The sequence below is a fragment of the Gossypium raimondii genome, chromosome 12 (assembly GCF_025698545.1).
Source record: "Gossypium raimondii isolate GPD5lz chromosome 12, ASM2569854v1, whole genome shotgun sequence".
In the NCBI taxonomy this organism is placed as follows: domain Eukaryota; kingdom Viridiplantae; phylum Streptophyta; class Magnoliopsida; order Malvales; family Malvaceae; genus Gossypium; species Gossypium raimondii.
In genome coordinates, this window is record NC_068576.1 from 34,145,654 (window position 1) to 34,158,935 (window position 13,282).

General features: G+C 30.4%; 1 protein-coding gene across 1 annotated transcript; it reads right to left on the reverse strand.

Annotated features, from left to right (window-relative positions):
- Window positions 1–3,095: 3,095 nt before the first annotated feature.
- Window positions 3,096–4,202, reverse strand: LOC105763737 (ethylene-responsive transcription factor ERF038). Its single transcript, XM_012582072.2, has one exon. The coding sequence runs from the start codon at window positions 4,065–4,067 to the stop codon at window positions 3,246–3,248; it is 822 nt and encodes a 273-aa protein (XP_012437526.1). The 5' UTR covers window positions 4,068–4,202; the 3' UTR covers window positions 3,096–3,245.
- Between the last annotated feature and the right edge of the window lie 9,080 nt (window positions 4,203–13,282).

The window sequence follows — 13,282 nt, forward strand, 5'->3', positions numbered from 1 at the left end:
TATAAATACAACCTTATAAGCCTTTCATTTCAGATTTTGTTGGTTGAAAACATTTTCCTTAGTTTCTTAGCTATTAGTTTAGGTTTTCTTTTCTTTTTTATTTTTGTAGTATTTTTATTTCTTCGTTTTTGTTGGAACATTGTGAAGGAAGATGTATTAAACACTCGTACTTCATCGGATGTTTATCTATTAATAAGCATTTTCTCAATCCTTATCTTTTACATTTTATACTTACTATATGTTTGTTAAAATGCATCTGTGGAATTCAAGTTTAATCATGAGCTGGATTGTTTTATTGGTTGATTGATGAATGAGTTACTTAGCTAAGTTATGCTTCATGCATTGATTGGTTGTTTGTTCAAGTGTGTTACATTGCATATTACACTAAAATTGACACCTCTAGTGGAATATTTAAATAGAAAAAATCGAGAGGAGACTCTATCATGTAGGACTTTGATACACTTGTGTCGAATAGTGAGACCAAGAGGAGATCTATATGCCTAAGTGAGATCGAAAGGAGAGCTTAGTTGGTATCTTTTAGTTTAGGATGAGACCGATAGGAGATTCCTAACTAGGAGTGGCAAACAATATAATCATCATAGGTTTATTAGCTTAGTTAGTAATCCATGAATCATTCAACCATTATTTCAATCAAATTGCATTAATTTCAGTAAAAAAGAAGTTTAGTACTTTTATTTTTTAATTTAGATATAGCCCTAATAATTTTCGACTCGATTAGGTTAGTAATTGTTTAACTTGTAATTAACTTGACAAAAATATTTACCGGCAATCCTTTGGGTTCAATCCTTGAAATGCTTTAGTGTTCCATTGACACTACAAATATTACAACTGACACTATACGCTTGTAGTTAAAACTTTACTCTTAAAATTATTTTACAAAACTGTTTGTTTTTCTGTGCACACGTGCATGCGGGTCAATTATGCAAACTCTCTAATTTTTTTCCAACAAAAGATGGAACAAAATTGTTTTTGAACGACTACAAACCAAGGCTTTTAATAAGTGAAGTGGACTTCGTCTCCAAGTATATAGACTGAATTTAAATCCTTAAGTCACCGCTATTTGAAGGGCTTTACCTAAATACCATCATAGTCGGAATAAGATTGGTTTTAGATCGTGAATTTGATCTGAATTTGAATCTTAAAGTCATCGCTATTAAAAGGGCTTTACTTGAATACTATTCCGGCCTAAACATGATTTATTATACCAAAAAGATAATGAATGATGAAGAACTTGTTATCCTTTGTCCTTTCATTCGTTTCATTGTTTGAATGTTTGTAATATAAAATTAATGGAACCAAAAACCTTATTCTCAATAATTTGTCCTTGTAAGACAAAAAAATTAGCCCAGAATGAATAACTACCTGTGATTGTGGGTCTCTTGATATACAAACTTGTTTTACAATATATTTTGTCTCCTTTCATGAATGGGAAATAGAATATGAGGGCATAAATGAAGATGATGTCAATTTGCCATAAAGGAAAAATAGTTGGGGCCTGATTACTTTCCCCCCATAATAACACCTTTCTTGATCATTATAAATTTGAGGAGGGAAATAGGGATGGTTTAGTTTTTTTTTTTTTTTTCGAAAATTCAAGTTTTGAGATGGACGAATTAATTTTTCATTCAAATTTTTGGGTTAGGTTTAGGTAAAATATCTCGAAATATTTAGTGAGAAATTTTTATATATTTTAAATTATAAGTTCTTAATTTCATAAAATTTTATAACCTATATTTTAATTTATAAATATTGTATAAAATTTTATGACATTTTTTAATTCTTATAACATTTTATAAATATATTTGGTTTAGTTTTATTTGATATTAACATAAAATTTTCATGTCAAGGTGGAATAGGATCAGAAAATCGTTTTGGGGTCGAGTACAAAGTCGAGTAATAGTATATTAAATAAGATTGAAATTGGGTTGAAACCATCCCTAGAGGAGAAGATTTACACAAGGTTTGGTCCATAATTACCAGAGGCGTAAAAAAGCCAACTTAAGAAAAACTAATTACATAGAAGAGTTCTGAACCACAAGGGGCTTTGACCCTATCAAATTGGTAAATTTTCTCACTATTTCTTTAACCTTTTATAAAATTACAAGTTAATATAATGTAAAAATCTATTATTTATTTATGTCCCTAACACAATTTTCTAACTTCACCCATGATAATTAGATTATGAATGTAAAACAACCTTTGTTATTAAGATTCAATCTAGAAGCCACAAAGTCTCTAATTAAATTTAAAATTGAATCAAGTAAAATCTATTTTCCGATACTCCACTTGACCCATTATTCTGTCAATTTTGTTTGGGGTTAGTTCTAAATATGTGTCCACATGGATAAGGAATCTCCCCTTAATTTCCTTTAGCCAAATAATGGTAGTAAAGGTGAAAAGCAGTGTTGTACAAAAGCACGACCATTCCTCGATCCGTCACCTTCAACTTTGTTCCTTCCTTTCGTATATCACCAATTCCATTTACAGCAAAACAACTTTGCCACAAATCACTCCACCAATATCATGGATCTCTTTCAACTTTTTTCGGTAAAAATATCATTGAAGTCTTTATATTAAGTGTCATATTGAATTTTACCCATTCTATTAAAAAAATAGGCACTTTCTTTTAAAAATTTCATTCATTTATATTATTAAAAACCGATATGATTAATAGAAAAAATCAAACTATCACAATTATTATGCCACATGTATCTCGTACTGACATATATGAAAAAGGTTTTAACAGTAGAAGTGGTTGAAATTTGTAACAGAATAACTAATTTACTCTTTAATCTAATGGGTTAATTTGTCCATTATTTAATAGAGAGGACGAAATGCAATTTGACTCCTAGTATAACGGCCTCCACGATGCTTTTACCTTTTCTTTTCTTTTTCTTTTTCTTTTCCAAGCTATAGACACATAGAAAGGGTACGTATACAAATATAGCAGAGTAGCTACTATTTCTTGCTTTAAAGTTATTATCACTCAAGTTTCATAAGAACAATTAATTTCTTGATTTTGCTAACAGAAATATATATATATATATATATATATATATAAAACAAAGAAGAAGTGAAGAACCTAATCTCCATTTATTAAATGTTTATTGATCTGACATGCTCAAATTTTACATATATATTTTAACCATATGATTGGTTAATATTACCCATGTCAAAGATTAAAAAAAAAGATATTGCATGTACTGAAAAGATACGGTCTTTTCTTAGTAGTACTCCCGCGCGAATGGCTCCTCGATCCTGAAACCAGCATCGACTGCACATACTTGCCACGTTGAAGAATAAGAGCAGAACCCATCGCTTCGATTGATGGCATCAATCGTGAGATCGGGCAAATCAAACAAGGCAGCATCGTCTTCAAAGGGTGAAGTACTACACATATTGTCCGAACGTGAAACCGGAACTTGTTCTTGCCTCGGTCGACGACTAACTTTGTCTTCGGGTTCAATGTTGTTGCTCCACCGCGATGTGTCGAGATATGTTGAAGCAGCAGCTTGGGAAGCAGCGGCTTGGATTTCCTTAGGAGATGTACTAGCGGGGCGTGGAAGTGTTTTTGCAAGTTCGGGGAAGTTAAGGTGAGCCGAGCAGCCTTTGATGGCTAGTGCGGCTACATCGTGGGCTCGAGCTGCCATTTCTGCGGTGGGGTAAGTCCCGAGCCATATTCTCGATTTCTTTTTTGGTTGTCGGATTTCGGACACCCATTTGCCCCAACTCCGCATTCGTACACCACGGTATACCGGTTGCTTCCTTTCCAAGTCTCCTACAGCTTTCTTTGAACCTTTAATAGCTACACTGTTTTTTGAAGTTTTCTTGTTTTGTTTAGGACCCGAAACGGAGAATGTGATGGAGGTGGCCACGGTGGTGGTGGTAGAGATGACGGAACAAGAAGTAAGCGGGTTATTATAATGAGCATCATTCTCAATGTCGATATCCCTTTCCATGACAGATAGATAGATGCCTAGTTTTTTGTTAAAGAAAGAAATTCTAAAGTTGTAGGGGCCTTTATGATTTATGATTCTTTCACCCATGAATTCTCATTTAAAAATGCATGATATGATATGATATATACATACATATATATGTTTATGTATTATACGTATATAAAGGAAAAAAGAATTAAAGAAGCTTAGGTCCATAGCATAAGGCTATAACAGTTGAGCACTTCAGCTAATTCATCTATTATCCATGTGACTAATGGGAGTATTATTACATCATGCTTACGTTTGGATTGTTCTTATTTCAATTTGGGATACAGAATTGTTTAGTCCTGGTAACTTTTCACTATTAGGTCCTTGAATTTCTTTTGTCCGCAATAGTTTCGAAAATTGAAAACTTTTTTCAATTTGATCCTTCAACTTGGATTCCTATTCAGGAAAAATGACATGACACTCTAATTGCGCCATATTATCACTTGAAAATTTTAAAAATTATATATATATTCTTTTTAAAAATACAAAAATTAGATGATCTCATAGTGTCATGCCATTACTTTTTAATGAAATTCAAGTTAAGATTGAATTGGGAAAAATTACCAAATTTTAGGATTAATATAGATAAAAAATTAAAAACTAAATTAAAAATTGTTAAATCAAAAACTAAATGTTACTTTATGCTCTACTATAGACTTGAAAATTTTAAGGATGCAATTAATATTTATATTGAAATTATGCAGATAGATTGTGATTTGTTAGATTGATATTTTAATTATGATTGGATCTCTATATTTTTGGATTGTGTCACACTAAAATCATAAAGTCCTTAAAAGAGTTTTTTTTAATTTTTAATTTCACGAGCGAAATTAAAAATAATTTTATATATTATTGATATTTAAAAGTAAAATTTTAAATAAACGAGGCGTATAACGATTTCTTTGATTACTTGTAAAATTAAAATATTCACTAATATGCCAAATAATAATAATTGATTGAATTAGTTAAAAAAATGATAAACTACATATAATGTCATTAAATTGTTAATAAGTTTATATTTTGGTCATTCAACTTCAAAAAGTTACAAATTTATCATTGAACAGTTCGAAAGTTTTTATTTAAGTCATTGGACTGTTAAAGTCTTCTTTGTTCACCACACCGCGTAAACCAATTGAAAGCTCTCCTCCTCTTCTTCTACAATTCAATTTTTTTTCATGAAACAACTTCAAACATCATGAATCCGCGAACTAAAATCCAAATAACTTTCTTCTTCGATATTCGACATTGACCATCAAATAAACTTGGATTTAAGTTATATTATTCTATTTATCGATAGGTATTGATTCACTGTATTGATCATCGGATTGTCGCTTGGAGCTTCCTAGTTGATTTAAAAAAAAAACCTTAAGAACCAAATGACTTAAATAAAAATTTTCGAATAATTCAATGATTGAAATAAAAACTTTTAAAATTAACACCCACATGATTAAAGTACTTACCTCAGTGTAGCCTTGGGTTTAGCCAGATGATATGTCATCTTCACCTTGACCCAATTCCCTCTCTCCCATAGCTTTCTCACTATTCTATCTTGTTTTATCTTGTTTTATTTCTAAGTATCAGTTGTGTACATAATAATACAACATCACAAATTTTAATTAATTTTGTTTTTTTATAAGATATTATTTAATTCATTAATAGTACATAAAATTATAAATTATTTATTATTTAATTTAATAAAATAATCTTAGTAATGTGAATGAGATTTTTTCCCTTTGATATGGTCTGAGTTTCATACATCACATGACTTTCTTAATTTGTAATGTTGTTTTGATTTTATTTTCAAATTTTTGTGATCATTTTCTTTGATTATAAGAATTTTATATATCAATAAATTTATGCTTTACTAATAAATGTAGTAACCTTTTCTTCAAACATTTAAACTCAACTTAGATCTCGAAACTGTTATTGTTGAATGAATTTTATCTAAATAACATAATTAAACTCAGAATACTAAACATATACTATGTTTGTGATTATATAAAAATAGTTTTAATTAATTATTTCCTTCAAATTACAACGATGGGGCGGTTTGAAGATTGAAGTCTTGTCATGTTTTTCCCGGTATTGCTCGGCATGAACGACTGTCTTTCTCTTGTTTGTTCTACATTAATCTAGCTCCAATGTTCGGGTTTTCAATTTAGCAACGTTAATGTTTAGAGTTCATAATTATCTTTTTCAACAATATCGTCTTTAAGATTCGAATTTCTGTTTTTTCTCTTTTTCGAAATGCAATATATCTTATTACTGCATCCAACACTTACTGGTTATTTGCTTAACTTGTTAAGATAGGAAGACATCGCCTTTAGCTTAATGAATGGGAAGTGACAAAAGATTTATGTTCAAGTCTTTAATTGACTTGGTCTCAAGTTTGATGTTGAATGGTCTTATCATTTGCCTCTTATGAATTTAACATTAAGGTTGTTATTATCTCTTTATTATCAAAAGATTATAATTTCATAAGTTAAGAGTTCAATTAAATAGGTGCTGAGATTGATATTGATAAAATTAAAAGTGATAAAATCATAAGTTAATACTAAATAAAATTACACTTTAACCTCACAAAAAATTATAATTTAATTTTAATCCTTTAAAGTTTTTCTGGATTTCTGCTTAAATAGCACCTTAAAAAGGCCGAAAATACCTTTTATAAGATCTCCACCTACCACTATGATTCTTATTTGGTATTAACAAATAGTAATAACAAAATTAGGTAATGTAACTGTGAAATTAAAATTAGTTATCGAATAAAAGTTCAGTGATGAGTAAAAGTATATAATTAATTTTTTGTGACAACAATGAATTATATAATAAAATTGGATCCTGGGCCTTGACTGAGATTTTACTAATTAGGGCTAAATATATAACCCACTAATGTCCTGGGCTAGTAAAAACGGCCCAGCTTAATGTGGTTCAGTACATTAATTATTTTCTTGGGTTTGGATTTTTTTTTCTTTGTTCTTCGTTGATGATCCAGCTAGAACGGAAAGTATTATTCATATTGGTTGAAGGAAAAAAATTCAGTTTATTTTGAATCGATTCGGAATCTATCAAACGATTTAGGTTTTATCCTACATTACACTATGACTGCCGGTGTAACCTTTTCCGGTAACAATGCTAAAACCCACCCGAGGTGGGTTACACTCGCTTTGGCTCAATTCAAGTCGCTGTAAGTATCGGTTTTATCGTTAACTCGGCCAGATTGCTGCTTTCTAAGCTACTATTTTTCAATTGCTTTGGTAATTGGGTTGGCCTACAAATTACTATTTGGGCCTTTCTTTTGACTGGCTAAGTTGGTGTTGGATCATGCTATCGTGTTAATTTGGATTGTAAAATTTATGAATCATTTCAGTTTGGATCAATTTGTATTGAGTTGTTTTGAGTTCAAGTCATTTAACTTTTTGAGGTTATGATTTTTCAAGAAATGTTATTATGGCTTCAAATCTTTTCGAGTTCAGTTACTTTAAATTCAAATCATTTCAGGTTTATCGTGTTTAATTCGATCAATATGAATTTAGGATTAATTAAATTTGAAACAATAAAATTCAAATATTTAATATTTTAAAATCAAATCAAATTAAATTAGATTTGAGATTGAATTTACTTTTAACAAATTCAGGCTAAAACATCAAAAATATGAATTGAATGGTGATGTTAATGATTATATCACATTACGTAATACATACCCCAAATACAAATGGAATTTAAATGATGATCTTATAATGAAAGATAATAGCAACATGCAAATACAACGAAGATACAATATATATATATATATATATATATATATATATATATAACCAATAATTTTAAGGTCTTCGTCAATGGTGTTATCGTTACTAACGCTCCGATATATTAAGAGCAAAAGAAACATCATAATTGCTCCATGGCCCTCAGCAAAGGAGTTTAAGAATTACATGGTTCTTATGATTCTCATGCTAATAAATGATGATCCTTTCCCTTCTATGGAATATTCATTCCACTAGTCACTATATAGTGAATTTAGAAACTTTTTTTTACTATAATTTTGAAGAAATTAAACTATAACGATTAAAAGTTTCTATTATATTTTTACCGTCGATTTTGGTCATCACCAAAAATTAGGTCAGCAGAATAGCAAAAGTAAAGAAAAATTTCATGATTCCTTCTGATCATGAATCCATGTTAAAAGGAAGAGATGTTTGTAAGTTAGGGTTTGGATGTACAAACTTGGAATGGGCTTGAAAACGAATTGTCTAACTCAAACTAAAGGTTTATCATGGTCGATGAAGGTTGTCAACAAATCAACACTCTTATAAAGGACCTTATCAACCCTGTTCATAAACCATGGCAAAGTGAACGATTGAACACAATTCTAATGCAAGAAATTTATAATGATTTCATAAGTAAATCCATTTCGTAGGAAAAACGACACCGATAGTGCCTTCTTTGAAAAATCATCTTATAACATCTTGGCACAATAGGTGAAGCCAACTAATGATATCAAATAGAAGATTCTCTTGAAACTCAATCTTCCTTTTAAACTCAATATATTCACGTAAAATATTTTACAATAATTCTCTCCTAATAAGGTTTGAATTAGAAAACGTAATTTGGACATCCCTCTTTATTATCTAATGTGTAACAAAAAAATTAGAAGGATGTTGAACGCACCTTTTTGCTAAATGTGATTTTGTAAGGTGTTGATATGGTGAATCACTAGGGAGGAAGGACCAACATAGGTGAATAGCGGTTCACCCTTGGAGGTCGAAGGATTGTCGCGATAAAGTGGTGGAAGAGGTTGAGAGGATGGGAAGAGAGTTGTTCATCCCCTGTTAAGGTGAGAGTAGTGACGATTTTAAAGGGGATAGGCAAGGGCCTTAGTGTTGGGAAATGTGCTCATATTATAGTAAACATGTAACTATTTTCTATTTATTTAAACAATAAATAAATAAAGTTAATTTCGCATTTCACTATTATATTTTTTATATTTTGCATGCTTAGCGAAATTGTGACAAGAAAATATTAGCTCATTAAGTGTCTAAAGTTCAAACTGAAGATAAGTGGCATTGTAAAGAACGTTTACATTTTGAGAAAGACAACTTACTTCAGTAGATAATCTAAATGAGTTTGTAATCCCGTAAAAGAATCAAAGTGAGCATTTGATTCTAATACTGAGAAGGATTATTATGTCGTCTACAATTCCAATTGAGGAGATGGCTAGTCTTGGCTATCGGAGCAGTTGACTCGACTAGTAAAGATATAGATGTATTCATTGGTAGAATGATACATTGGACTAACCCAATATGAATCAATTTTGAACCCGTTAGAAAATTAATTCATTTATGATGTTCATGGTGTGATTTACCTAAATCCTAAGTTAGTCACTGACCATGCGTATACAACTCATGTGCTTTGATATAAGTGGAGGCTTATACTCTAAAGATGATCGAACCCATAGCCGGCATATTGGATACATTACTTGTGTATGGCACGGCTTTACTAGCAACAGTGGAATTCATAGCTCAATTAAAGAGTTAATGATATCTTCTTATTGGCATTTTGTGAATTGATAAATATGGAACATGGTCATGGGTTGCTTGTTCTCGAATGAGCAATTAATCACAGCCATTTGTTGACAGTGGTCCTATTAATCATTAAGAAGACACAATGGTGACAATGAGATAAAATATGATTGTATTGAGTGAACGGATTTAACTCAAAGGAATCAACACATGACGAGGTCATTGGATAAAACAGTTGGATGAATTGCTTTCGTAAAGAGTATACAATGAGTTTTCAATCATTGTACCTCTTGTGGACTGACTCTTTAATTAAGTAATTGCGAATTATCGGAACGATGCTTCTGGACATAATTGCAATCACTAGAGCCTAATTGTATGTGTCCGGTTAGTCCCTCTGCTAGTTCAAAAAAAGCTTGATCGGACTACATTTGAATCAGAAGAAAATTCTATGACTTTGGGAATAATTTAATTGAGTCTATTTATTCGATGTGGAATTAAATTAGGTGGTCGTAAGAATTGTTCAACGAGAGAATTTGATTAAATAATTTTCTTGAAAAATTAATTTGGAAAATCTAAGTGATTTTTGGAAAAATTAAATTTGATCAAGTAAAATTAAATTAATCAAATAAATTAAAATTAATATGATACTTTTGGAGGTTAATTTTCAAGTTAGACAATTGGCCCTATGGGTAATTGAACTCGAAAATTTGACCTGATATTGTAAATTGGGTCCGGGAGCCCAAAATCGAGACCAAGACCCACAAACTGGTCAAATCGGGCCTAGAATGTGAAATCGAGTCGACGGTCCAACCTGTGGCTAGATTGGACCGGTCAGGTCATCGTTGACCCGGACCGAACTGACAGCAGCCGAATCAACTCGGGGTGTCGTAAGGGTGTCGCACTTGCATTACCAGACATGGCGATGTTGATTGCTATGATGGTGGCGGCCCGATGGCCGATTGCTATTGATCGTCGGTGGTTGAGCAATGAAAGAGTTACAGTCCTATTGGAATTCCACCAGAGAATTTGATTTCAGATTAATTATTCTAAAAATAATATTATTTTAATAGTTTAATATTAAATTTAAGTTAATACTTATCTAAATATTATTTTATTAATTTAATATTAAAGTGATTATCTTAATATTAAATATAATTTAATGTTTATCTTGTAGATAAACATTCTCTTATTTTAATAAGATTTAATATTAAAGTTATTAAGTTTAATTATAGTTGAACTTTCTAAACTCTCCTATATAAAGAGAGCCTTGAGTCATTATTTGCACACACTTGAATTCAAGAGAAAGTTGTAAAGAGAAAATTCTCTGAAGAGATTATTTCAGAAAATTTCTACAGATATTTTTCTGATTTACAACTTTACTCAAAAGTTTAGAGAAATCGCAAAATTACACCACTGGTAATTTTTGTGAAAAATTTTGTAATTCGAAGCAAGCCCACACTCGGCAGACGTGAGCTTGAGGATAGTAGAGAAAACTACTCGGTCGAAGCGCTCATCCTAGACGAATCGAAAACTTACAATTTTGATTGAGTGTTTATTACTTTAGATATCATAACCAAGATCTTGTTTTGGAAAAAAATTAAAACTTTGATTTTTGCCTAAATTTATTTTCCGCTGCGTTTTTCAAATCAGTTTTTTCCAATATTTGGTATCATAAGCCAAATTGTGTTCTATCTATAAATATAAACAGATAATCAAAATAAATTTCTCTTCTTCTAGAATGATTTGATTACATAGAAAGTGACATTCTTTAGATCTTATGCATGTTTTGAGTTATATATGGGAATGGATGCAATATTATATATTTGTTATATAACTGTTTTTGTCAAGTTTGTGGTTCTTAGGAAATAGACCGTGGACTGTCATCTCCACGTAGGGCTATATATATTTTTTAAATTCATAGAATTCTTGTGAGCCGGAAATGGACATAAGACTTAAATGTAATTTTTTCAAAAGGAAACCATGACGAGAAAAATATGTGATGGCGGTTGAAGACCCAAGGAATGTCTTGTGGTGAAAAATTACGTAATTTTATTTTTCCAGTTATTTTCTTGAAATACAACCATGGAAACCTTGGTTGGCAATTTTGTTTTAATTACCTATCTCGTTATATATATTTTTATAATTTTTATATTATATAATAATATAATTATGATATATATATGAGATGATCCACAGTTGATCGATTAAAAATAAGAAGTGTGGTTGTAATAGCCCGAAATAGGGCCTAATCGGAATAGTGGTTTTGTAACCACAAATTCGAAGTGAAATAGTTTAATTTTATAATTTTTTATTAATTACCGATTGATTGAAATATTGTGTGAAAATATGGATAGGAAATTTTAATGATTTAGTGCGTAATTGAATTTTTAGGACTAAATTGAGAAAAATGCAAATTGTGTCTAATTAGTGATTAAAGGGCTTAGTTGAATTATTGCATGAAATTGGAAGTGGTTATGTGGCAAGTAGACCATAAATTAGTGTTATGGACACATAAGGGTAATTCTAGAAAAATATCTAAGTAAGTGGGTCAAGGGAATTTTTGTCAAAATTGAATAAAAGACAAAATAAGATGAAAACAAGTGTTCATCTTCTTCAAATTAGGCCTTTGCTGCCAAAAATTTCATGTCACCATAGCTAGGGTTCTTGATTTTTCTAAGCTCAATTGTAAGTGATTTCCTACCTCATTTTTAATTACTTTCGTATTTTTATGCTTATTGAAGCTTGAATTTCATGTTTCTACCATTTATTTTAAATGAAATGAAATTTTAAAAAATTTAACCATTCATGATATAGTTGTAATTTGATGAGTGATGATAGATAATGAATGATTGAAGTGCTAATTACGAGTTTTACTAGATGAATTTCGATAAAAATGTTGAAAAAGGACTAAATTGTGAAAGATAGTAAAGTGTGCATAAAGTTTTGATTTTGTGAAATTGAGGGCTGTTATGAGCATGAAATATGATTTAGTGAGGTTTAAAATTTAAGAAATTTAGTGAATTTTATTTTTACGAGCTTTGGGGCAAAAGTGTAATTTTTGAAAAGTTATGGGAAAAATGTAAGTTTACCAAAATATTGTGTATGAATTGTATTTGAATGGAATGTTGATAAAATATATTAAATTGTTTTAATATAGATCAAGAAAGAAGGAATAGTGAAAGTGATCGGGGAAAAGAGAAAGTTATCGACTAATTTACGAAAATAGTCATTTTGCAACCGAGGTAAGTTACGCGTAAATAATAGCAATATATTTTTATAAATTGTGAATTATATTTGATATGTGAATTAATATTGAATGTGGAAGGAAAATTGTTCATGAATTATTCAAGTGATAAAGGGTTTAAAATAAAGTGTTAAGTGTAAATTCCCGGTTGAACTTAGGAATAGAAGTGAATACAAGTGACATGTTACTAGAGACCAGTATTACAGTGTTACTAATCAGTGGTAGCTTCGGCTACATATCAGTGGTAGCTACGGCTACATATCAGTGGTACATTCGGCTATATATCAGTGTGGCACTTATGTGGTAATTCTCTACGTAGCTGTGTATATTTTGAGTGTTCAATGAGATTAATAATGAGTTAAAGTGAATATGAAATGAGGTGTGTATACAGGTACATTTGAAAGAATGAGCATATGTGATAAAGGTTAAGTGTGTAAATGTATATGCAAGTGAATTTGGTAAGATTGTGCATATATAAGTGATTGAAATTGCTAAGAAATGTATTGATT

Bases quoted from the DNA above. Each gene is read 5' to 3' on its own strand.
- LOC105763737 (XM_012582072.2), bottom strand. From the start codon at position 4,067: ATGGGTGAAAGAATCATAAATCATAAAGGCCCCTACAACTTTAGAATT.